The 23,978-nt window shown below is 49.8% G+C and overlaps 2 protein-coding genes across 11 annotated transcripts; one reads left to right on the top strand and one right to left on the bottom strand.

Annotated features, from left to right (window-relative positions):
• Positions 1 to 15,049: 15,049 nt before the first annotated feature.
• EOLA2 (endothelium and lymphocyte associated ASCH domain 2) lies at positions 15,050 to 20,904 on the top strand. Of its 10 annotated transcripts, none has more exons than XM_090264856.1 (5): positions 15,050 to 15,143; positions 16,412 to 16,465; positions 17,211 to 17,368; positions 18,916 to 19,198; positions 20,043 to 20,904. In XM_090264856.1, exons 4-5 carry the CDS (start codon positions 18,946 to 18,948, stop codon positions 20,282 to 20,284), a joined length of 495 nt encoding a protein of 164 aa, XP_090120982.1. In that variant the 5' UTR covers positions 15,050 to 15,143; positions 16,412 to 16,465; positions 17,211 to 17,368; positions 18,916 to 18,945; the 3' UTR covers positions 20,285 to 20,904. The 10 variants fall into 10 exon arrangements, with proteins under 10 accessions (XP_090120982.1, XP_090120984.1, XP_090120988.1 ...); XM_090264853.1 differs by lacking the exon at positions 15,050 to 15,143 and adding an exon at positions 15,159 to 15,353; XM_090264857.1 differs by lacking the exon at positions 15,050 to 15,143 and adding an exon at positions 15,386 to 15,856.
• A 673-nt stretch (positions 20,905 to 21,577) lies between these two features.
• On the bottom strand, positions 21,578 to 22,863 carry HSFX4 (heat shock transcription factor family, X-linked member 4). The gene is made up of 2 exons (XM_090264081.1): positions 22,429 to 22,863; positions 21,578 to 22,168 (listed from the first exon to the last, which is right to left on the bottom strand). Exons 1-2 carry the CDS (start codon positions 22,861 to 22,863, stop codon positions 21,578 to 21,580), a joined length of 1,026 nt encoding a protein of 341 aa, XP_090120207.1.
• Positions 22,864 to 23,978: the final 1,115 nt, after the last annotated feature.

Genomic DNA, 23,978 nt, shown 5'->3' with positions numbered 1-23,978 from the left:
TTCAACAACTACTAGGTGTTATCAGTTGGATAAGACCCAGTTTAGGAATTGCTACTCAAAAGCTCACTCCTCTTTTTAATACCCTTAAAGGGGACCCAGACTTAAGCTCAGTCCAAACCTTGTCTCCCCAGGCTTTAAAAGAATTAGAAGTAGTAAATCAACACATCAGCACTAGACAATTAGAAAGAATTGATCCATCCTACCCAACCAGACTTCCCTGTTTTCATATATTACAATCCCCTATGGGTCCTCTTGGACAATTATGACTGCAGCTTACGATGATTGAATGGCTATTTCTCTCTCATCAACCTCAAAAAACAATAACCACCTATGTCTTTGTCCCTTGTCAATTAATAATTAAGGGATTGATAGAGCTCAACAGTTATTTGGGTGTGATTCCAAATATATTCACTTACCCTTAACTCAAGTTTACTTACAACTTTTTAGCCAATCCTTACATTGTCAATGTGCAGTAGCTGATTATATCAAAAAATTAGAGATCAATCTACCCTCAGATAAGCTTATACAAAATATTCCTCAGCTAAAGTTACGTATCAAAAATAAAATTATTCCAACCCCTATACTTGGGGCAAAAACCATTTTTATAGATGGGTCAGGAAATACAGGAAAAGCTGCTATAACCTGGAGGGAAGGACAAAGTTGGAAAAATTGTGTAACCCACAATCATTCCTCCACCAAGAGAGCTGAACTCTCTGGGGCTACTATGGCCCTCCAGCAATGGCCACAGGAACCCCTAAATCTAGTTTGTGGCTCTAGCTATACTGTCTCTACCATTCTCCATATCGATCAGGCACTTCATAAGGAATCTATAGACCCTCAATTACTTAGTCAGTTCTTAACCCTTCAAAGTCTAATTGATAGGAGGATACACCCTCTGTTCATTACTCATATTCGCTCTTACTCAGGCCTTTCAGGCCCTATGACAGAAGGCAACGAAAGGGCAGACACTTTAGTCAGTATAGTAACAGCCTTTCAACAGGCAGTTAGCTCTCATCAACTCTATCATCAACATTCTCAAGCACTTCACCATGAGTTTGGCATCCCCTGTTATCAAGCAAAACAAATTATTAGAGAATTTTGTCAAGCAAAGCATCACCTGGCAGTGGCACCAATCCTCGAGGATTGGCCCCTCGATTAATTTGGCAAACAGATGTTATTTTTTAAAGTTTAAATATCTCCATATTTTACAGATACCTATTCTGGGGCATTACATGCCTCAGCACTCACAGGAGATTCAGCAAAACATATTCAAGCACATTGGCTCAAAGCATTTAGTTTTTAGGATGCCCACAAGTTCAAACTGATAATGAGCCAGGTTGTATAGCCCAATCTACTCAAGAATTCTTACAAAGATGGGACATCAAGCATAAAACAGGAATTCTTTACAACCCAACAGCTGAAGCCATAGTTGTGTGAGCTCACCATACCTTTAAGAACCTTCTCAAAAAACAAAAAAGGGGGAAGTATGGAGTCCTTCCCAAAGAATCTAACTGATCTAGCAATCTATACTTATAATTTCTAAATTGTGATGACTCTCTTACTACTCCAACTGAAAGGCATTTTTGCCATTATGGACCAGGAGACAGGGAGCCACGCCCTTTGGTGCTATACTGAAACCCCCAAGGAGCACAGAATTGGAAAGGCTTGGTTGATCTTCTAACCTGGGGGAGGAGATATGCCTGTGTTGCTACCTCCTCAGGACCTTTGTGGCTACCAGCAAAGAGTGAAGCTGTGACTTCCCGCCAAGATGGAGGACTAGACAGACACACTGGGTCTCCCTCCACGACTAAGAAGGGATACAACTACCTCAAAACTGGAGACAACCAGAAGTTTTAGAAAATCAAGCTGCGTGGAAGTCCAACAAACAAAGATATAAAGAAGAAATACTCATTGAGACAGGTAGGAGGGATGGAGCCTGGGCGGAGAGGATGTGGTGTGGCGGCAGTGGTGGTGGCGGCAGCAGCTGCAATGGCAGGCTGGCAGAAAGCACAGTCACACATTTTAAAAAGTGGGGAGGGGCACCTGGGGAGTGTTTCCAGCTCCTGACCGGACCTCGAAGCTCATAGTCCCAGCGCCCCGAAAAATCAAGTCTCATTGCTTCTGACTGTGCAAACCAGTTGGGGGTTGGGGCAGAGGAATAAACTGCCAGTCTCTCAGCCCCCACGGTCCTAGAACAGCTGCAGACCCAGCTACTCTGGGAATGACAGCCAGGGCAACAGCTGGAGAGGTGCTGGTCTCATACGGAAGTGGGAGAAGAGCCTGGGAAAGGGACAGGTGCTGAGCAAGCAGCATTGTTCCCTCTGTGACCCCTCTCCACTGCACCACAACGTGGTGAAAAGGATCGCCCTGTACTGACAAATAACTAAGGCTCTGCCCCTTACAACATAGCAGGAGCGACAGCTCTACCTAAGACACAGAGGCAAACAAAAACAGGAGCCTGTCAAGATGAGGAGACAGAGAAGTATGGCCCAAAAGGGGGAAAGGATCAAGGCTTCAGTGGGAGAACTAAGGGACGAAGAGATAGCCAACATAATGAATGGGGAGATAGCCAACCTAACAGGTGAAGAGTTCAAAACACTGGTGATAAAGATGCTCACAGGCTTGACAGATATGCTTAAGTATGGCAAACACATAAGGGAAGAAGTGAAGGCTATGCTAAATGAAACGAAGAAGGAAAATCCACACAAAACCAATGGTGAAGGGAAGGAAACCGGGTTTGAAATCAATGGTTTGGAATATAAGGAAGGAAAAAAACAGTCAACCAGTACAGAATGAGGAAAGAAGAATTGGAAAAAAATGAGGAGAGGCTTAGGAACCTCTGGGACAACTTTAAGTGTGCCAACATCCAAACCATAGGGGTGCCAGAAGGAGAAGAGGAAGAGCAAGAAATTGAAAACGTATATGAGAAAATAATGAAGGAAAACTCTCCAAATTTGGTAAATGAAATAGACATACAAGTTCAGGAAGCACGAAGAGTCCCAAAAAGCTAGACCCAAAAAGGACCCCACCAAAATATATCAAAATTAAAATGCCAATGGTTAAAGATAAAGAGAGAATCTTAAAAGCAGCAAGAGAAAAACAGAAAGTTTCCTACAAACAGGTGTCCAGAAGAATTATCAGCTGATTTCTCAAAAGGAACTTTGCAGGCGAGAAGGGACTGTCAAGAAGTATTCAAGGTAATGAAAAGCAAGGACTTAACAACCAAGATTACTCTATCCAGTAAAGCTATCATTTAGAATGGAAGGGCAGATAAAGTGCTTCCGAGACAAGGTAAAGCTAAAGAAGTTCATCATCACCAAGCTATTATTATATAAAATGTCAAAAAAACTTACTTAAGAAAAAGATCAAAATTATGAACATTAAAATGACAACAAACTCACAACTATCAGTAACCGAATCTAAAAAATAAAAACAAAATCTAACTAAGCAAACCGGAATAGGAACAGAATCATAGGTATGGGGAACATTTGGAGGGTTATCAGCTGGGAGGGGGAAGGGGGAGAAATGGGGAAATGGTGCAGGGATTAAGAAGCATAATTGTTTGGTACAAAATAGACAAGGGGAAGTTACGAATAATATAGGAAAGGGTGAAGCCAAAGAATTTATATGCATGACCCATGGACATGAACTAAGAGGGGTGGGATTGCTGGAGGGAAGGGGGGTACTGGGCAGTGGGGAGCAAAGGGAAAAAATTAGGACTACTGTAACAGCATAATCAATAAAATACACTTTAAATAAATAAATAACTAAACAAACAAACAAAAAAAGAAATCTAACAGATGAAGAGTTCAAAACACTGGTTATTAGGATGCTCAAGGAACTCACTGGGTACTTCATCACATAAAAAAGACCCAGGCAGAAATGAAGTTTACACTAAATGAAATAAAGAAACATTTACAGGAAACCAAGAGTGGATTGGATGAAGCTGAGAATCAGGTCAATAATTTGGAACATTAGGAAGAAGAAAACATTCAATCAGAACAGCAAGAATAAAACATTAAAAAAAAAAAAAAGCAAGGATAGTCTAAGAAGCTTCTGGGACAACTTGAAACGTACCAACATTCGAATCATAGGGGTGCCAGAAGGATCAAGAAAGAACAAGAAATTGAAAACTTATTTGAAAAAAGAATAAAAGAAAACTTTTCTAATTTGGTGAAGGAAATAAACATACAAGTCCAAGAAGCACAGAGAGTTCCAAACAAAGAGGACCATTTCAAGACACATAATTAAAATGCCAAAGCTTAAAGATAAAGAGAGAATCTTAAAGGCAGCAAGAGAAAAACAGAGTTACCTACAAAGGAGTTCCCATAAGACTGTTAGCTGATTTCTCAAAAAGAACTGCAGACTAGAAGGGACTGGCAAGAAGTATTCAAAGTGATGAAAAGCAAGGACTTACAATGTAGTTACTCTTTCCAGCGAAGCTATCATTTAGATAAAAGGCCAATAAAGTAAAGACAAGGTACAGCTAAAGGAGTTCATTATCGCCAAGCCCTTACTATATGAAATATTAAAGGGACTTATTTAAAAAAAAAGAAGAAAGTCAAAACTATGAACATTAAAATAGCAATAAATTCTCAACTATCAACAATTGAATCTAAAAAACAAATTAAGCAAACAAGCAGAACAGAAACAAAATTATAGGTATGGAGACCATTTGGAGGGTTATCGGATGGGAGTGGGAAGGGGGAGAATAGGGGGAAATATGCAGGGATTAAGAAGTTCAAATTGGTAGGTACAGAATAGACAGGGGATGTTAAGAACAGTATAGGAAATGGATTAGCTAAAGAATTTATATGCATGACCCATGAACTTGAAATAAGGGGGGGGGGGCTGGCAGAGGGAATGGGGGTTGCTGGGTAGAGGGGGACAAAGGGAGAAAAATTGGGACAACTATAATAGCATAATCAATAAAATATATTAAAGATCAAAAAACAAAAAAAGGAAGTACATTGATGCCAGATACACCAAGAGCTATCTACAGTTCTGAACCTTCACTTAGACTTAAGAGCATGGAGGCAGGCCTTGGCCAGAATCTGAAAGCAGGTCACACTTGTTTCTGCCAGTCACTCCCTTGGAAAATTGTCCATTACCTCTCATAATAAGACCTCCTTAGGATCCAGATTGCAATCAAAGCAAAGTGCAACTCTCCCTAATTGCATGGTTAATTCAACAGCTTCTTAACCAAAACTGTGTTCTTCACAAAATATTTTACAGATGCTTTATACACTCAAAGTTGGAAGAGAAACAAGTACTTGCTGTCTCATATCTCAGAAGGTCATTTTCCACATCTGCATAATCAGGGAGTTTGCCATCAATAGAAACATTCATTCTACACAGATTTCAATTTATGATATAATCAGAGTATCAGTAGGTAAAGAACTCAACACTGAAGGCTATGAAAGGTAAAAGGTTTTCTGGATCAGACCCTTGCTTTCCAAAATGCTTTCCATGGATGAGCCACCTGGGCCTCCTTTTGGATGTGGTTAAAAATGCAAAATCTCAGGTCACCCCCGGAACTGCTGAATCAGAGCTGCATTTGACAAGATTGCTGAAGGATCTGAATTGCACATTAAAGTTTAAGATCCATGGATCCAGAGCACCAATTTTTAAATTGTACCATGTGGCTTACCGTATGGGCTTCTCTGAGGAATGGGCCATGAAGAGATGGAAAGTAGTGAGGGAATTGGACCTAGCTTCACCTGAGCAGCCTGCCCCTGATCTGTTTGGGTTGTCGAAGCTACATTCCATAGCCACAAAGGCTTGAGAACCACTATTCTAGCCAATCATATAATTTTTAATGTTGCACAACTGAGATGTTCCAATGAGGATAAGGGACTTTTGCCAAGATCACATCATAGTCCCTTGAACACTGTTAGAAAACTCTGAAACTTACAAAGCCCAGGAATCAGAAAAAATCTTCAGTCAGTGTTGCTGGAATTGCCTCCAACCTACAAAAGTAGAAACAAAGACTGAGAACCTGAGCACCATCAGGAAAGTACACAATGTGTAAGGCTGTACCCCAGCAACTGCTCCATGAGGTGTGTGGCATCTGTGCCACCTGATTTACAAGAGAGAACAGAGACATGGAGATATAAGTGTCAAGACCACATAGAAAGAGTGGAGCTGACATCCAAATCCAGGTCCCCAAGCCCCAAAGATCAGGCCCTGGACCTCGTCATTCCACCATCTCACAGTCATGCGTCTTCCATCCTAGCCCCACTGTGGGCCCTACACATTACTCCAGCTTATGAACTACACAGACACATGTGCACTCAGAAAAGGGAGCACTTGCATTCTCATGGACTCATGAGATTCAAACAATGGGCTGCCAAAGCCTGGGCTCTTAATATAATTTCTCCTCAAAGAAAATGCAAGTTGAGTTGCTAAATTTTCATGGTAATAACTACTAGGAATCTGTTTTAATATCCATCATTCTATATCTGACATATCTATGCCTTGGGAAAGTTAGAAAGATCAAGAGGCAGGAATGGTCAGAGGAGGGAAAAGAGAGAAGAGATAGTGTACAATGTATCAGCATATTAATCTTAGCACCTCGTTTTTACACTCACAACCCTCAAGCACTGCATGGAGCCTTCTGCTATGGAAGCTACTCGGTAATCAAGCCTCTGATCACCTACCACGTTTAATTGAAAGTGAAGTTGGATGAATCAGCCAGCAGATGGCACAATGAGCAAGCAGCACATTACTGTTGCCAACCCTATTGTCATTTCATACACACAAAGGGATCTTTTCCTAAAGCTTCCTTAAGTATCATTTTTTAGAACAATCTAGTTGGGTGATACAACATGCCAAGGAGACTCCCTCATCATCTATCTAGTCTTCACCACCTACCCTTCTCCTTCAAAGGCATCATGTTCAAAGGTAGTGACCTAGGGGCTCGCACTGCCAAACCCCACCTGGCTCTGGACACTATTACAGCTCAAGCCTGGGAAAACCCACACCACACCATTTTCTCTGGGTCATCAGCAGTCACTCTGCCCAGTCAGGGCAACACAGGGTTTCAAATGGGGCAAATAAACTTTCTGGTGGGGGCCAAGAAGATCTGGCCCAAGACATCCATCCCCCACAATAATCCCCAGAATGTAAAGACCTAATGCTATCTCCCTATATTTCCTTCTAAAGTCAGGAACAAGAATTGGAAACCTCATCAAGAGCCAGGAGAATGCAGCATCCTCCAAAGGAAAAGGATTTTATATGCAAATCAACAAGGATAGGAGCATGTTGCAGGAATCACTGCTCCTCTGTGGAAAGCTGCTCCTGTGTCACATAGGGATGCATCATATTCACCTGTGTGCTCAATCTCTACATGTTGCCTGGCCCATCAGAGGCACTCAAAGTTTTGTCAAATGAGTGATTGACGAAATGAGTGAATCAATGAATGCCTTTAAGGGTCAGAAGCACAAGTTTGCCATTCAAATGGCAAGTAGGAGTGTTTACAAGCTGCATCCAAAGCACAGCCCAGCATCCTAAAAGTGGACCCAGTCTAGTTATCCACACGCATCTCTCATTACCTCACTCTACAAATGTGTTTGCTCCAGCCACAAACCTTCTCAGTTCTCTTAATGTATCTGGCCCTTTCAATCGGCCCTTCTCCCATGTTCAACATAAGGAGACCCTTTTTACCTTCAAGATCCCATTCAAATGGCCCTCTTCTCTGAAGCTTCCCACAGCCTCTTGCCCTGAGTCAGCAGTTTGTTTCACCTAACTTCATAGTGCCCCATTTCACACTCTGCAGTTTACAGGTCTACCTGGAAGGTACACCCTTCCTGCTCTGAGTGAGGTAGAGAGGAGTGTGCACTTGTGTAGCTGCACCATCAAGGAGCCTCTTACAGGGTGGGTGTATCTGCTGACTTCAATCTTCTTTGCCTTACGTTGTATACCAAGATCTGCCCTCTCCCTTCGGGCACGCTTACAAGGATGCTGACAGATGCCTGGTTAGCAAATATGCTGGAAGGACAACCCCTTCCTGGCCCAGCAGTAAGCTGATGCCCAAGGCTCTGGCCGTAGGACAGAGCAAGTTCTCCCATGCAAAGGCAGCTGCTGCCCTATGTGTGCTACTTAGCACACACCCATTCCTGTGGCACCAATTCCGGGTACTGGGTCACTCGCCCCATCAACATGTATTGCAAGGACCCAGACACTGTGAGGGCCTAACCCCCGCCTTCACCCCAGGCCAAGTGCAGGCCTCTGATGATGTCCCTGGCTCTGCGGCTCCCTGAGGGGCTGGTAGAGACTGTCAAGTTGATGTTGCAGGCAGAAAGGACACCCTCCACAACCCTGCTTCCTCCCTGCTCCTTAGCGGCTGTGAGTCTCCGATCAGTCTTTGAACTCCTAACTCCCTCTCAGCAAATCAACTATCTATCTGAGAGACCCAACCTATGATGTTTGGTTCTAGAGCCATCCAAAAAGCAGGTGATAAGATGGGGTCTTGGTACACAGTTGCTCCTCACCCACCCCACTGGAAATGAGGACCACATCCTGGGGATAGGTGATGTGCAGACGGCCCTGGGCACAAGGCGACAGCCCAGCAGGTGGAACCATCATGTTAGAACTTTTCACTGGGCCTGCAAGTGCAGAGGACTTTCCTGGCAGGTAAGCAGATCCAGGCGTGTGGAACCTATGGGAACGGATGAGGGTGATGTCTGTGATTTGATGATCCACACAGGCATGAGAAGCTAAGGGTGACTAACAAAGTGAAAACTAAGGGAGAGCTCTAGAGTCTGTTCCACAGTTTACAAAATAGTCCCCATCCCAGGGGGTGGAAAAAGTATAAGAGAGTGAGGGAGGGGTCCCCAAAGTCCTCACAGCTCATGGTTTGGAGGATGGGGAAAGGACAAAATACAGCTGTTAAGGTACTTTCCATGTCTATGGCAAGCTGGTAGCTAGATAACAGCTGTGCTGCAGCCCAGGACAAAAGGGCAGATGACAGGCTTAAGATACTTTGACAAGGTGATAGCCCAGCCTTTCCCAAAGGGAAGCTATGCTGTCCCCAGGTAAAGGGACGGATGGTAGGCTTCAGATACTTTTCATAACAATGAGGCAGGGTGCTCCGGGTCAACATTTAAAATTAGGGAGAGCCCTGGCTGCTGTGGCTCAGTGGATTGAGTGCTGACCTGCAAACCAAAGGGTTGCCAGTTCAATTCCCAGTCAGGGCACATGCCTGGGTTGTGGGCCAGGTCCCCAGTTGGGGGCGCGTGAGAGGCAACCACACATTGATGTTTCCCTCCCTCTCTTTCTCCCTCCCTTCCCTTCTCTCTAGAAATAAATAAATAAAATCTTTAAAAAAAATAAAATTAGGGAGAACCATGAGGAGGGGGAGAGAAGCCACGTGGTCTGAAATGGGGGAGGGGTAGACGGGAGTCGGCTAGGTCGTCTGGTGTGTAAGGGGAAGGCCACGTGGTTGGAGAGTCCACCACGAGGTCTGGAGTAAGAAAGAGGAGACCCACTGGGAAGCCTGCCTAGCGAACACGGCGGGGACCTGCAAAATCAAGCATGGATTAGTGGGAAATGCCTGAAATACTGAACTGTGACCAGGAATACTGAGCTTTTCTGAAAGACAGTACCACTGACTGGCGTATTCTGAACTGGTCTGGTGTGGCAGGGGAGGCAGTACTGTGCTTTGGGGTGTTTTAAAGGGAGTGGGACATAGCAGTAGAAACACACCGTTATTCTGAATCTGTAAAACTTTTAAATAAACCCCCATTCCTTTTCCACCAAACTTTTGTATTGGGACTCACGCTTCTTGCCAGTGGACAGTTGGACCCCACAGCCATTCCAGAACAGCATAGGCTGGGGTTCTGTAGCAAAAGGTCAAAGCCAGGACTTCATAGGAGTGGCTGAACTTGTGAGACATTGAACATTCAACCAAGGCAGGACTGCCGTGCCAACATCAGAAGCCCACTTGGGAAAACCTGCATCCCTGACAGAAGAAACAGGGACATCTAGGCAAAGGCCTGAGAAAAACCGGACTCCCCAGATTTCTCTGAAAAGTCTGAGTCTGTGGCTGCACCCACCCCACGCCCGAGGGAGCAATCCACTACACACATCTTTCCCCACAGATGCCCTCGATCCCTGGAGGTAGGGTGACTAACCGTCCCAGTTTTCTGAGGCACTGGCAGTGCTATAACTAGGAGAGTCCCAGGAAAACCAGGAAGAGGTGGCAGCCTACTGCCAGGCCAATGTAGTGTTGAATATGTTCGGAGACGCGGAGGCAATTCCAGCAAGCAGAATGATAAAACGATGGGGGGGGAGGGGCGGGCGGGGGTGCTGAGCACGCTCTGGCCGTCAGCAAAGAGCGAGAAGTCTTACCGTCCTTTTATTAGGATTTCAAGAGTTACTAAAAATAGAATGGGGCGGGTGAGCTTTACAGCCAACAGTGAAAGAATTTTTACAATGTATCATTAACGTGTAAAGTACAGCCAGGGTAACTTATGGTTTAGATAGCACCTATCAGGAATACAAAGCAGACCCATTAATCCTCAAGGCCGGCTGCAATTTAAGACATTATCTACAGGGAGGCAGATGGAGTACTTAGCAGACCTCTTTGTTCTCAGGATTCCGTGACCCAGTGGCCTGGACAGCCTAAAGCCGCAGGTAGAGACAAGACCAGCTTGTCTCCTGAATCACAGGACACCTGGACGGAGGGGCATGGGAAAATGCCCCTACCCAGAGATCTGAGTTCCTGCTACAGGCCAGACCCAACCAGAGTGAAATCATCGCACAACACAGGCTGGGTGTGCGGGCCTGGGAAGGGAGGAAGGGGACTATGCCTGCCCTTCCCAGAAACTGCAATAAAGGTCCTGGGGAGGCACTGAAGGGCAGGTGCCAGGTGCTCATGATGCTGAAAACCACTTACAAGGAGGCTCCCATAGAGTGGTGGAGGTGGGCAATACAACATAGCCTCCCTGGGGGCACAACGCATGGTCCACTGACCGAAGTACAGCCTAAAATGGAAACTCAAAAGAGCAAAAACAGACAGCAGGAGGCTGAGGGCAGTTACCCCAATAAACAAGCCATGTTGCCTTGCCCACGTTCTGCCCCTGAGCCAGTTTTCAGACCTGAAACCATGGACTAGGGAGGTGCCCAGGTTCCCACGGGGAAAGGATCCTGCAGCATCATGGCAGGAAGACACTGGAATGATCTCCGAGCCCTTCCCAAAGGGGCCTTCAGCTATGCATGGCCCAGACAGGTTGAGGCTGGGGCAACACAGTCCAATCTGACGCTGACTTGGGAGACTCAATAAACTCTGTCTCCTGGAGGCCCCCTGTCCCGGAGTTTCTGAGCAGAGGATGTCACTGGGTCCAACGTATGCTGGGCCAGTCCTGAGGATTTCAGGGGTCTTCAGCAGGGACAGCCTTGCATCCAATATACTCCAGAATGAGGTGCTGAGCTTAGTGAGATGTCTTCTGAGGAAATCTTTCAGAAATAAGACAAAACGGTAATACGGTATGAAGTCAACTGAGTAAGGAGAAATGCATAGAAAATGAACTGGGAGAATACACCCAAATTATGAATGTTCTTGCCTCTGAGTAATGCCTTATGGGCATTCTTTGTCCTGATTCTTCATGCACATTCTTTCCTTTCCATAGTAGCCACAGTGAGCACGCAGATACTCAAAAGTCAGCAGAATAGGCCTTCTGCACAGGACCCCATTAGTCCACCCATTAGCTGCCCGTAACCATGGTTATGTGATGGCAACACCTGCTCCAGGTACCCCACACCTGAATCTCATAGAAAAATCAGCTGGATGGCATGTCTGCTTGGCTACAACATGGTGTTTGGAAGCTCACCCACAAGCTAGGGCAAAGAACTAAGGCCACGCGGTGACCAAGTGGATTACAGAGACAAGGAGTCTTTTCTCACAGGCAGAGTGCTAGAAGCAAGGGCATCTCCTCCCAGGGGACCTCTCATCTGAGGTGACAGGCAGCCTCTAATGAGAGAGAGGAGTCAGTGTCCATGGTCACAGTCCCTTCAAAGAGCAGTGGCAGAAATGGCAAGGATATCCTGAAACAAGATGGGGTGAGCTATAGGGATGGAATTGCAGGCTGGGGAAGAAGCGAAGCTTGAGGAGGAGCCCCTCTCCTGCCCCAGGAGGCCATGAGCATTGTAATAGTGGGCAGCGGTGGGGGAAGGGGAGCAAAGGCACAGTGTCTGGGAAAGGGCAGGAAGAGTCCTGAGAAGGCCCAGATGTCCTCTGACAGCTGTTGGGTCTCCAGGGCACCCACAGAAGGCCAAGCAGCAGAAGGCAGGAGTGGGCCGGGTCTCAGAGGTGAAGGCTGAACTGCCTGCCAAGATGACCGGAGAGGGAGGGAGTGGAGGCCTGTCCCCACCAGGACTTTGTTCAATGAGAGGGGATGGGTAGGGTAGCAGCTGGTGAAAGGACTGTCACCTGGAGGTTAGAAATCAGATTGTTTTAGGGTTCTGTGCCAACACTTTATTTGCAATGAAATTCAGGACTGAGTTGCAACTGGGTCCCTTTGACAGGGGCAGCCAAATACCATCCCACCCCCACCGGCAACATGGTCAGGACACTCTATCTGCCCCCCCCCCCCAACCTGGCAGTGAATTGGCCTTGCAGCCACTACCCTAGGACTTCCCCTTCATCAGACCACACTCCCCACCTTTACTGTTCTGCTGACCCCTGAGGGAGGGATCGTACACCCTGTTCTCAGCATACACATGAGGGTCAGAAAAAGGAGTTCTTCTGTAGTGCCACCGCTGTCCCCCATGAGCAGACATAGAGTGTAAGTCTCTAGTTCATTGGGCACAGTCTATTTCTTCAAACAAGAGGATTTGGGAGGAATACCACAAACCGGCCATCCTGGGCACCCTCCCTCATATCTTGAAACCCCCACGTGAGGTTCTGGCACGCTCGGCAGCAGCAGGTAACCATTCTTGGGGCAAGAAGCCGAGGAGAAAAAACTGGCATGGATGGACTTGGACGATCATTAAAGCCACCTGCGGCCCTGCAACCTAAATCCCATGAATGTATACTCTGCCTCTTACCTCATGGCCAGCATTCCTCTTACTTCCAGCTTATGCAAGGAGAGAGTAGGTGCACAAAGGAGAAAACTGAGAGAGAAAGAAGTCCTCTGTTGATTCAATATTTACTAAGCAACCACTGGGGCCCGGCACCTGGTTTACAGAAACCAGTAAGACACAGGCTTAGACTTCAAAGACCTCGAAGGCCCTGAGAGGGAGCGCGGACTCTCCGAGGCAGGCAGTTAAAACCCTGGGAGATGAGAGCCCGGTGAAGGAAGCTAGGTGGGAAGGTACAGGGTACTACCAGAACTGGGAGTAAAGAGTACCCGATGCTTGGGTGTAGGGTAAAGAAGGGGATGTTAAAGTTGCACCTGGAAGGACAGAAGTTTTCCAGGACAGGAGGAGGCAGGCACTCCAGGCCTCAGGAAGCACAGAAGCCAAAGGGGGAGTCCTGGTAGAAGGCACTCAAGGTGCAGGGACTCAGCAGCACAATGATCCAGACTGTTGGGCATGAGAGAGAGCTGGGACCCCTGGAAGGCCCTCCCATGGCGTCCAGGTGTTTGGGCATAAACAAGAAGAGGACTGGGCAGGGTTTTCTGTTGGGGGTTCATGCGGACAGATGTACAGTTCGATGGTATGATGGAAGACCCACTGGAAGACAAAATGCGGGGATGTCCAGGCCAGTGGGGAGGCTCAGGTAATAAATAGCACTGGCCCCAGACCATGAAGCCTGAACTCAGGGAGTAGCAGTGGGGACAAGAAACAGGATCTGATCGGGTATTTCAGAGGCACGGACACAGGACTCAGTCATCAAGTAAAAGAGAGGAAGGGCGAGGGTAAGTGAACAACGAGGAGGCAACTGTGGCGGCACTGAGAGGGTTGAGCCCCTAACTGAGAGCTATAAGAGAGGAAGCAGCTGACAGGAAAACTGGCTTTGTTTGGGACATGTCAGCTCTGAGGGGTAGCAGGAAACAGAGTGGGGATTTTTCTTCTCACCTGCAACAAAAAGTGCAATGTGAAGACCTTCCCTCAAGACCCTACTGCCACTACCAGGGGGTCAGGTGGGGGTGTGAGGGATGGGGTGGTGGAGGAGCTTGCAGAAAGCAGAACCGGCCTCCGCACTCAGCCTTGAGATGCAGGACTCAGTCTAGCTGTCCTGCCTTCTCTTGGTCTCCATGTCCCCCGGGGTCCATTCTGAGGGCCCGCTTAGGTCACTGAGGACCCTGGGCTGCCACTCTGACTCATGCCTACGAGTGCAGCGCAGACTGAGTGCAGATGTCACGGAAGTCAAAAGGGCACTGCCGGGCCTTGGCCATTGAGTGGGCCTAGCCCACCTGCCACGTGGTTCCCAGTGCCCAAACCTACATCCCTAACAACTGCGCCCCACTCTCCCCGTGACTCCAACCCCACTCAGCTCCTCCTCCTCAACCTCCCCGCAGGTGTGCCCTGCTCCTCCCCAGCAGTCCCGCAGCTTCGCCCTGCTCCATCCCCAGCTTTGTGCAGCTGAGCCCTGCATGTCCACAGCAACCCACCAGCTCTGCCCTGCTTCACCCCCTGCTTTCTCACAGTTCCGCCCTTAACTCCACAGGTCAGCCTCCAGATATATCACACACACACACCCAGTTCCGCCCCGAAGCTACTCCCCCAGCTGCTTTACGCCGGTCCGCCCCCAGATACTCTTCCCCCAGCTCTGCTCCGACCCAGCTTCCCCTAGCCCCTCCTTCACCCCCGAAGCTCCTTCTCCCCCAGCTCTTTCCCAGACACTGCTCCCTGAGCTCCGCTTGCTCTGCCGCCTCCACCCCCTGCCGCAGATCTCCTCCACCAGGTTTTTCACAGCTCCGCCCTCCAGCTCCTCAAGAGCTGTTTCTCAGGGCTCCGCCAACCCCACCCGCAGCCTCTGCCCCCGCGTTCTCACAGTTCCGCTCCCAGCTACGCGCCCTGCCTCTTTTCCATGTGTCGCACCCAGATACTCCCCGCCTAGTCCCGTCCCCTTGATTTGCCTAGTCCCGCCCCTTTCTCGCCCCACCCCACCCCACAGCATGTTGCCCTGCTCCTCTCTTCCTCGCCACTGGTCTTGGGGCGCGGTCCTGCCCTGGTCATCTTGGGAGCCTCAGTGTCCCGTGAGTCCAACAATGTCTCCTAGCAAACGTGGGCTGCGTGCGGGTGTACTTATGTGCGTCTTGAAGTCACTCCCCGGCTGTTCCTCTGCGTGCCAGCCCTGCGCTTGCTGAGACCGGGCATGCGCGCCGCTGCGCCCCGGCGTGCTGCTGCGTCAGGGCCTGGTGTTGAGTTTGTGCCTGCGTCCTGCTGCGTTCGGGCGTGCTGTTTAGGTTTGTACGTGCCTATGTGCTTTTGTAAGCCCAGCAAAAAAGGGGTTTATGTATCTGCTAGGCCAGGGTGGTTAACAACGCCAGCGGCTGTCACCTCTCACCGGTCTTGGGGAGGCTGAGGCGCATGCACGGCGCGGGCCTGGCGCTCTGTGATGTGTCCGCGTCCCGTCCCGGAGTCCTCTCCTCGTCCGGGCTTGCGAGGCGGTCATTTCAGCGCTGGCAGTCTCGCAGGGCCGCGGGGAGGCGGAGGACTGTCCTGCGTGGTGGCCTCAGCTGGGTCAGCCCAGAGCGTCGCGACTTGCGTGGCCAGTGAGGCCAGGAGACCTGCCTCGCCAGAAGGGAGCCAGGACACTCTCTGCGCCTGCCGGCCTGCTGGGCCCTCCGAAGGACAGTACTTCAGGGTTGGGGTTTCCCGTCCTGTGCTGCTGGGGACACTCCCACCGCCGCCAAGACCGCGATTTTTTGTCTCTTTCTCTGGCTATATTCACTTGCCCACCATACTTGTAAGTGTGTGTGGGCCAGCGACGGGCCTCTGCGCGTGGAAACGCTAGTGTAACTGGTCCACACGCAGTGGTCTGCCCTCTCTGCTTCTTGCTTGGCCCTTAGGCTTTCACCACCGCACCCAGGCCCCAGGCTGTGTGGTGCAGAGCTGGTTGCCCATGACACTCCTCCCAGAGGGGCCTACCCAGAATTACATTGAGGGAAACGGGATTGTAGGGTCCCCAAATTCTCCCCATGTGATAATGTAAGGGGAGGTGAGATTTTAGTCCTCTTGCATGCGGGGTCTGCTGGGCTGTAAGAACATGAAATGATTTTCTGTGCTGCTGGTTGGGCCATCCATGTGGTCCCTGACCAGGCAGGGGAGGAGAGAGCCACTGCCATGATTAGCAGAACCAAACCGTGAGTGAGGGGCCACATGTGTTTCCCAACAGTTGGAACCTCCTCCTTCCTGGTGGTTTCCAATCCCTGCTGAGTAGAAGACTGTTTTGGTATATTAGCCAACATTGCTGTCTTGTCCCTAATGACCTTTTCTCGTTATCCCCCTTGTCCTTGGGCAGATGAAGAAGCAGAGACAACGTGGAAGAGTGTTTCTTCCTCAGGCCACAAAGCAGGTACTCTGCATTGTGTGGCAGGAGGGCCCACAGCCCCCTTCATGCCTTTACAGTTATCTCAGTTCTCCTTGGGGAAGCCACCCGCACACTTCAGGTCTCCTTGTGATTTTGTGGGGTTGATGAGAAAAGGGCCAAGAAACTCAATGGCGGAAACTAGGCATATGCACCAGTGGAAGAAATAGAAATGGCCGGACCACAGGGGGACATCCAGCCTCTGTCATAAGTAACCCAATCCCAATGACTAGGGCAACCCCTTGTCAAACGTCAGGTGGGAAAAAGTTAAGCACAGTGATGATGCTGAGGGCCGACAAGTGTGTGAGGAAACGGCACCAGGCTCATGGTTGGTAGAGCATACACGGGTGAGCTTCGGTGGAAGGCCGTTTGCTGGCATGTGTCACCATTTCAGATGTGCATGCATGTGACCCAAGCATTCTCCTAACAAGTCTTCAGTCAATGAGTGTTTGTGTTAGTGTCCTTTATAGTGGCAGGAAGTGCAAAGCAGCCTGTGACTCTTCATCAGTAGGGGAAACTCAGTAAATCAAGGGGCAGCCAAAAAATAGGATAGAAGAAAATGTACGGACGTGAAGGGATGTGCTTGAGGTGCTGCCAATGGCGAAATCATTCTCTACCCTGTGGGGATGCGCGGGAAAGAGCCTGTGCCTCTGTAGCCATTTGTCCATCTGGTCGTCGCATCAAAGAGCCACAGCCTGAGTGGCTTAAACAACAGATAGGTATTGTCTCACAGTTGCAGAGGCTGGAAGTCTGAGATCGAGGTGTTGGCCGAGTTTACCTCTTCTGAGGACTGTGAGAGAATCTGTCCATCCTCGTCTCCAAGGTTCTGGTGGTTTGCAGGCAAGCTTTGGAATCCCCTGGCTAGTAGATCTCGGCCTTGGTCTTCACAAGGTATTATTCTCCTGCATGCATGTCTGTCTGTAAGTTCCCCCTTTTAGGTGAGGACACGAGTCATTGGATGAGGGTCTCGTTTTAACTTGATTACCTCTGTAAAGCGCTTTTCTTAATGGATAAGGTCACAGGAGCAAGGTCCTTGAGTGAGCAAGAGGGGCGGGGTCCGGAGCACAGGGGTAGGGGGCCCAGCCAGAAAAAGGGAGGGAAGGTGGAGGAGCTGCGCACAGGGATTGGCAGGACAGTGGTTTGGGAAGGGAGTCAACATGAGTCAGCTTTGCCCTCTAGGCTTTGCCTTTGAGAGTGGGTGTGTTTTCATAAACACGAGGACATAATAGCTGAGGTGAGGTTTATGTCCTTTAAAGACCCGAGGGTAGAGACAAATGAGAGTGGGGGTGCTTGTGGGTGGAGGGCAGAGCCGAGGCTCAGGCCCTGTGATGATGATGGGTAGCTGCCGTTTGGGACTGTCCTATTAGGAAGGTGCCAGGTACTCACAGCCCCTTGGAGAATGAGGCTCCGCCAGGTACTATGACCCTGCTGAGTCTCCGGCTCGGGGCTTGGCTCCTCCCACGGCACAGCTCTGTCCTCCAGTGAGGAGGAAGGACCCCTTCCCCAGGTACAAGGAAAGGAGGCAAGGACAGGGGATCATGCAGTCAGGTTCTCAGTGACCGTGGGCCTTCTATTCATCCCTAGGTGCCACCTTAACTGTAGAACGGGGTGACAGTGGCGCTTCCCCTATCCAGTTATTTGAGGATTGAGTTCTAGGATCTGTGGATCATGCTCATCCCAGGGCCAGGCATGGGGTCGGGCCGTGCGTACTGGTGCCAGTTGTTCTTGCTCCTGTTATTCATTTCTCTAAGCTCGGGTGGGGGCAAGGGGTGTCTGCTGACAGTGGATAGCAGTGAGGTAGCAAGGGGATGGAGGAGGGTGACACCCAAAGGGGTCCAGAGGAGACACCTGACAGGATTATCTGAGATCACATTGTGTCCCCAGGGTCCACCTGAGGTTGGATCTGAAGGATTTGCACTCAGCAGCCCTGGGGGAGGGACCGGGGTGCTTGGGGACCTGCATGCAGTGCCTTGGGGCTGGCAGGGCCAGGGAGCTGAGAGTGTTGGGGTGGGTGGGGAGAAGAAGCAAAGCGCAGGATGGTCACTGCTGGGAGAGGACTAGAACCGACCCACCCAGGGTGAAGCCGAAGGTGCTTTCCTCCCATCTCTGTGCTCCCCTAACCTCAGTGACCTCCTTTGTAGAACCCACCACACCCTGTCCTGACTGCCTTTCTGTAGCTGTCCCCACCCTCCTCCTTGAGCTCCCCAAAGACTCCGTTTTGTGCATGAGGCATCCCCATTGCCAGCCCCTTCCCTTGGGCCTGTCAGCTGAGTGTGTGGTGAGAGGAAGAAGGAGCTGACGCTATGCTCCACCACCGTCCCTGTCGGTGGGGTTCCTGGGTGCCCAGGGGACACTGGGTGGGGGTCAGCCCACAGGCCATGAGCTTGGAGGGCTGGTGCATGATGCTTATTGACATTGGTACTTCCGTGTTTCCACAGGCCACGTGAGGCCCACGGATCTCTGGGGAGATGAAGTTCTGCTGCCTCTCCTTCCGGCAGCCTTATGCCGGTTTTGTCTTAAATGGGGTCAAGACCCTGGAGACTCGTTGGCGTCCCTTGCTGAGCAGCCACCGGCACTGTACCATCGCCATCCACATTGCCCACAGGGACTGGGAAGATGCCGTCTGGAGGGAACTGCTGCTGCAGAGGCTGGGGAGGAACCCCGCTCAGATTCAGGCCTTGCTTCGGGAAGGGGAGAAGTATGGCCGTGGAGTGATAGCTGGCAAGTGGCAACACCCCCCGAGCACTGCTCAGACACCTCCAAGGGCACCGCCAGGACCTTGCTCAGGAGTCTTGGGGCTTTTTTTCTTTTGAGCTTGCTTGGGTGGGGCTGTGGTTTCTTTAAGCAGCACACCTTCAAAGGGGCAGCAGGGGGCCCTGGGCTGGGCATCTGCGGGACAAGTTTCCACGACCTTGGGTGAACCTTTGTGTCCACTCTGGGGCTTAGTTCTCAGTGGTGGTCTGAGAGGCAGGGACCAGTCCAAGGCTGTGTGTGGTGCTGCCTGTGTGTACACATGTGTGTTTGTGTATGTACGTGTGCGCATGTGTGTGTCAGGCCACGAGAGGCTGCACAGCACACAGAGAGGGTTGGGTGACCTCCAGACTCAGGCTTCACACACTTGCCCCACCCCCGCTGTCCATAGGCACCTGAGCAAGTTCCCTCAGCCCTCAGGGGTTGACGCCCCGCATCAGCTCCTTTCACCTGGTGAAGTGCTTGGGACCTACCTGATGGGGCTGTGGGTTCCCCACAGCAGCCGTGGCCCTTCTGTCCTGTATGTGCTGTCCTCAGCAGTCTGGCTGGGACATGCCCATTTCTGAATGGACTTGTTGAGGACAAGGGCCTGTCCTCTTCATGTCTCTCTCTGCCCTGGCATCACCCAGAATCCCCCTGAACAGAGTTGGACACATCACAAGTGCTCAGTGAGGGGGGCCCAGTTCACTCCATGTCCATTTGGTGATACCCGCTTAGTTGCTACTGGTTTAACTTTGAATAACCATTTTTTCTCACAGGCAGGCCTTGGCTTATGGAAGGAAAAACATCTCTGTGCTTCTCTCTTGGTGTACAGGTCTCGTTGACATTGGGGAAACTTTGCAGTGCCCAGAAAACTTAGCTCCTGATGACCTTTTGCAGCTAGAAAATCAAGCTGTACTGACCAACCTGAAGCAGAAGTACCTGACTGCACTTTCAAACCCCAGGTGGTTACTGGAGCCCATACCCAGGAAAGGTGGAAAGGATGTCTTTCAGGTGGACATCCCAGAACACCTGATCCCCTCGGGGCAGGAGGACTCCTCAGAGGGAGGTTACTGAGCAACCAGCTGTCTCATGACCATGAACATGCCATCATGGCAAGGACACAGATCACGCTCAATCTGAATTGGCACCACAGTGGAGAGCGCTGCCCACCACCTGCTGTTCATGTAAACAGCCTTCTGCGCTCAGATACGGTGGAGTTTCCTCGGGAGGTGCCTCTCTGGGCTCATGGACACTCTCAAGGACTTTGACCTTTAGGAAAATGGGAAAGCTGCCACTAAATATCTTGGTGTCACTCACTTAGGTCCTGCTCATTCCTCGGTCATATGAAGAAATGTGTTTTAAGAGAACTGGTTAGTGTTCAGGGCTCCCTTACATGTTTTCTCCTCTCTTTGTTCTGGTCAAACTCATAGAACGCTTCTGCAGCATCCAGGGGACGTTGTGGGAGGGCTGAGAGCAGGCACTGAATGATTGCCTGAGGGTGACCAGCCAGGGATGGCCTCATGCACCATGATGGGGACATCAGACTTTGAAACACAGCACCTGTCTGTCCAGGCAAGTGACTCTTGCTCTGTTGTTAGTGTCCTGGGGCTCATGAAGCCGTGTGTTAGACATGCCAACACAGCTACTTCGTGACCAAAGAAAGGATCTGAAATACAGCTCTGATGGAAAAGTGACGAGTTGTGCTGTTTTTTTGTTTGTTTTATGGGCAATCTTTTATTTCTTTGGGTCCCTTCTAGCAGAGTTACTAGTGATTGTTAGCTGTGAAGCTGATGGGCTTTCTCCCAGATGTTGACTGGAATGGCCCACCTTCTGAGCCAGACTGCCATGGTCCTATACGGCTTAGCAGATAGGGTGGCCCTAGTTTTAGGTGAGTCTCTCTGGAAGGTCCCTGAAAATTGGGCTGGAGACACTCAGCTGCTGATCAGAAACTTCCTGGCATCACAGGGGGACCTGTGAGGAAAGACCCTCCTGTTTTAAGGTACGTGACTATTGTAAGGTGACCACCCCCCGCCCCCAAGGTCAGGAGCCAGGCAGCTCTTGTCTCCTGACCAGCAGGCAAGGCTCGGGGGACCCGATCTTCCTGAGCTTGCTTTAGAACTCCCTAGCCAGACCCTTGGCTGAGTGTGTGAAAATAAATGAGGACAACGGGGACAAAAGCCTGTCTGGGGCCAGGATTAATAGCCTCCTAGGGCTCATCTGATGGGGTATGTGTCGCATGGAAACAAAAGAACCCGGACTCACAATTCTCATTGTTAATTTACTACTGTGGAGTTGCGCTTTTCTTTATTAAAGCCGAAAATGGATTCGTGGTTACAAAGTCGTGGCTGATTTCTGTCACTTGGGAGCCTAGAGACCTGTATTGTCCTCAAATTGCTCCCAGAGTGTGCACAAGTTATCCGAGGAGCCCTCCTCCTCCTTCTCCTCTTCCTCATTATCGTCATTGGGTGGGGCCATGACTGAAAGGGCAGCCATCAGGATGGAATAACACAAATTGTACAAATACATCACTAAACCATACAGTGAGTAATGTGCGTGGCAGGTGGGCAGTTGCTGTGTGCCATCGGTTCCAGCAGGAGCCGTGGGCACAAAAGCGACATTTTCAGATGTTCCCTCCCTACTTGGGTCACCTGGCTCACTTGGGCACTGGACGATAATGGCACTGCTTGTGGACCGCAGACCCAAGAACTTGAATGCCCAGGTACCACCGGGTCCCTGAGCACCTGGGGGGTCCTTTTGGGTCTTTGGGCCGGCTGCTTTGGCGGCTTCTCTATGGCTAATTCTTGGGGAGCGTCTTGTAGGGGCTACCTGCTGCTTCTTCCTCTTTGGAGGTGTGGGGCTGGTCCCTGACCGAGCAGCCATAGACATCCGGTTTCCCTTTCTCCTAATGTTTTCGATGAGCCAAGGCTTGTCTCTTCGAAAGTTGCAATTTCGGTAAGTCTGAAACAAAATTAATCATTTTAGTCATTCTAGGAGAAAATATATCTGTTTGACATTAACTGGCCTCTCAGAGTCATCCCTGCAGTTTATCTCTAAGGGGGTGATGGTTTCACATGAAAATCTATACTTTCTTATCTTTTAATAAATACTGTCTTGTGTGAAAAAGAGTTATCCCCCTTCGCTATATCATTCTTCTTGGTCTACTAGGAAGATATTTGAGTAACAGAAAACATGGGAAATGGGAGGGCTTTCTACTTTACCATCGATCTGTTTCCTAGCGAATGAACTGAAGAGTTGCTTGGGCGTATTTTGCTGAATCCGTACAGGTTCATCAGACGGATGAAACTCTTCAGGCTGTCTAATTCAAAGACTTTCTCTGGGCCCCTGTGGCCCAGAACCTCCCTCTGGAAAAGTTCTCCCTCGATGTTCACGGTGTCTCCATTTTCATTCCAGCGCACAGATGTGAGGGCCTCATCCTCCACTAGCCTCCAAAGCTTTTTGGGGAAGGACAGCCCAAGAAGAATGTTGTTTCCTTGGTTTGGGTTCTGTGATTGCAGATGCCCTTGGGGGCTTGGATTTTGGCCCCAGGCTTGGTCTCCATGCCCTTCCAAAGCCTCCCTTGGGTCCACATTTGAGTCCGGGTATTTACGGGAAAGCTTGGCTTTGTCCCTCTCATCGATATTTGGACTAGCCATGGATCTGCTCTAGATCAAAAAGCATTTGCCAGACAGGATCATATCACTGAACACTAGGGTCAGATATGACTTTGGTCTCAGCAGGGATGCCCAATACATGCTGTCCCCAAAGTTCTAGAGTCTCGGTCGTGGGGCAACCAGCTGCTGAAGTCACAGTCCTCTTTATTGGTCATGTGATGTCACAAAAGTGGTTCACAGCTGGTCTGGAGCGTCAGCCCTGGCCAAGTGTGGAGGAGTGGATGGATGTAGGGCCCCCAGCCTCTCTCTCTTTTCAGAAAGTACAGAAAATAAGGGTCAGATGGCCAGAAAGGGCTCTCCTCTGCTGCCAGGCACATTACTTCATGTTGCTAGGCGCCGGCCAAGTTGAGAAGTCATGATCCTAGCTCCACTCCCACTCCTACAGATGGGGGAGGCCTGTTGATGGCCTCTTTGATTGCTCAAGGGCAAGATCCTAGTTAGTCCTAGCTTAGCTACCACCAGGACTGCCTGAGTCAGATGGGCCCCTGGGGGACTGTACCTCCCAGAAGATGGTGGTGGGACCAGTCTCAGCTGGTAGTGTCCCCCCCTCATCAAACACCCCCTCCCAGCTTCCTGCTTTGGTCTCTTCCAGCTGCTCCTGCTGGTTAGCTTGTCCTGCTCAGGTGGGTCCAAACTAAGAGTCTTACTTTCTTACCCTGGGTCAAGTTGTCCCTAGAGTAGGGCTGTGCTCCCCGACAGGTGGGAGCGCTCCTCTTGTTCCTCAACCTCAGTGCTGCCCCAAGCACCTCAGACACACTGCTACCCATGGTTTTGGTGTGCGAGTGGACAGCCCGACCCTTCGCTCTGCTGGGCAGTCCCCGCTCGAGCACTTCTTGTCCCCAAATCTCACCCCTCTCCAGATCACAACAGGATTGGCTTTAGTTTCCATTTCTTTCCCATAGGAACTCTCCTCATTCCATAAGATGTGCTCACTTTGGGTCACCTGCACTTGCCTTCTCAAATCACCCTCCCCAGACCCTCAGGTTCAGCCTCCCTTGAGGTCTCCTCTATGCCCCATTTCCTTTCTTCAACAAGGTGGTTGGGCTTTCACCTTCCCAGATTTCTGGCCTCCCACTTCCAAACTGGATCTCCCTTGC

The sequence above is a fragment of the Furipterus horrens genome, unplaced genomic scaffold, assembly GCF_987537825.1.
Source record: "Furipterus horrens unplaced genomic scaffold, mFurHor1.1.pri manual_scaffold_17, whole genome shotgun sequence".
NCBI lineage: Eukaryota > Metazoa > Chordata > Mammalia > Chiroptera > Furipteridae > Furipterus > Furipterus horrens.
This window is presented reverse-complemented; position numbering and strand designations above follow the sequence as displayed.

Bases quoted from the DNA above. Each gene is read 5' to 3' on its own strand.
- EOLA2 (XM_090264860.1), top strand. From the start codon at position 18,946: ATGAAGTTCTGCTGCCTCTCCTTCCGGCAGCCTTATGCCGGTTTTGTC. The intron at 19,199-20,042 runs GCAAGTGGCAAC...CTTGGTGTACAG, and splicing joins TGGCCGTGGAGTGATAGCTG to GTCTCGTTGACATTGGGGAA.
- HSFX4 (XM_090264081.1), bottom strand. From the start codon at position 22,863: ATGGCTAGTCCAAATATCGATGAGAGGGACAAAGCCAAGCTTTCCCGT. The intron at 22,169-22,428 runs GTAAAGTAGAAA...ATTTTGTTTCAG, and splicing joins CGCTAGGAAACAGATCGATG to ACTTACCGAAATTGCAACTT.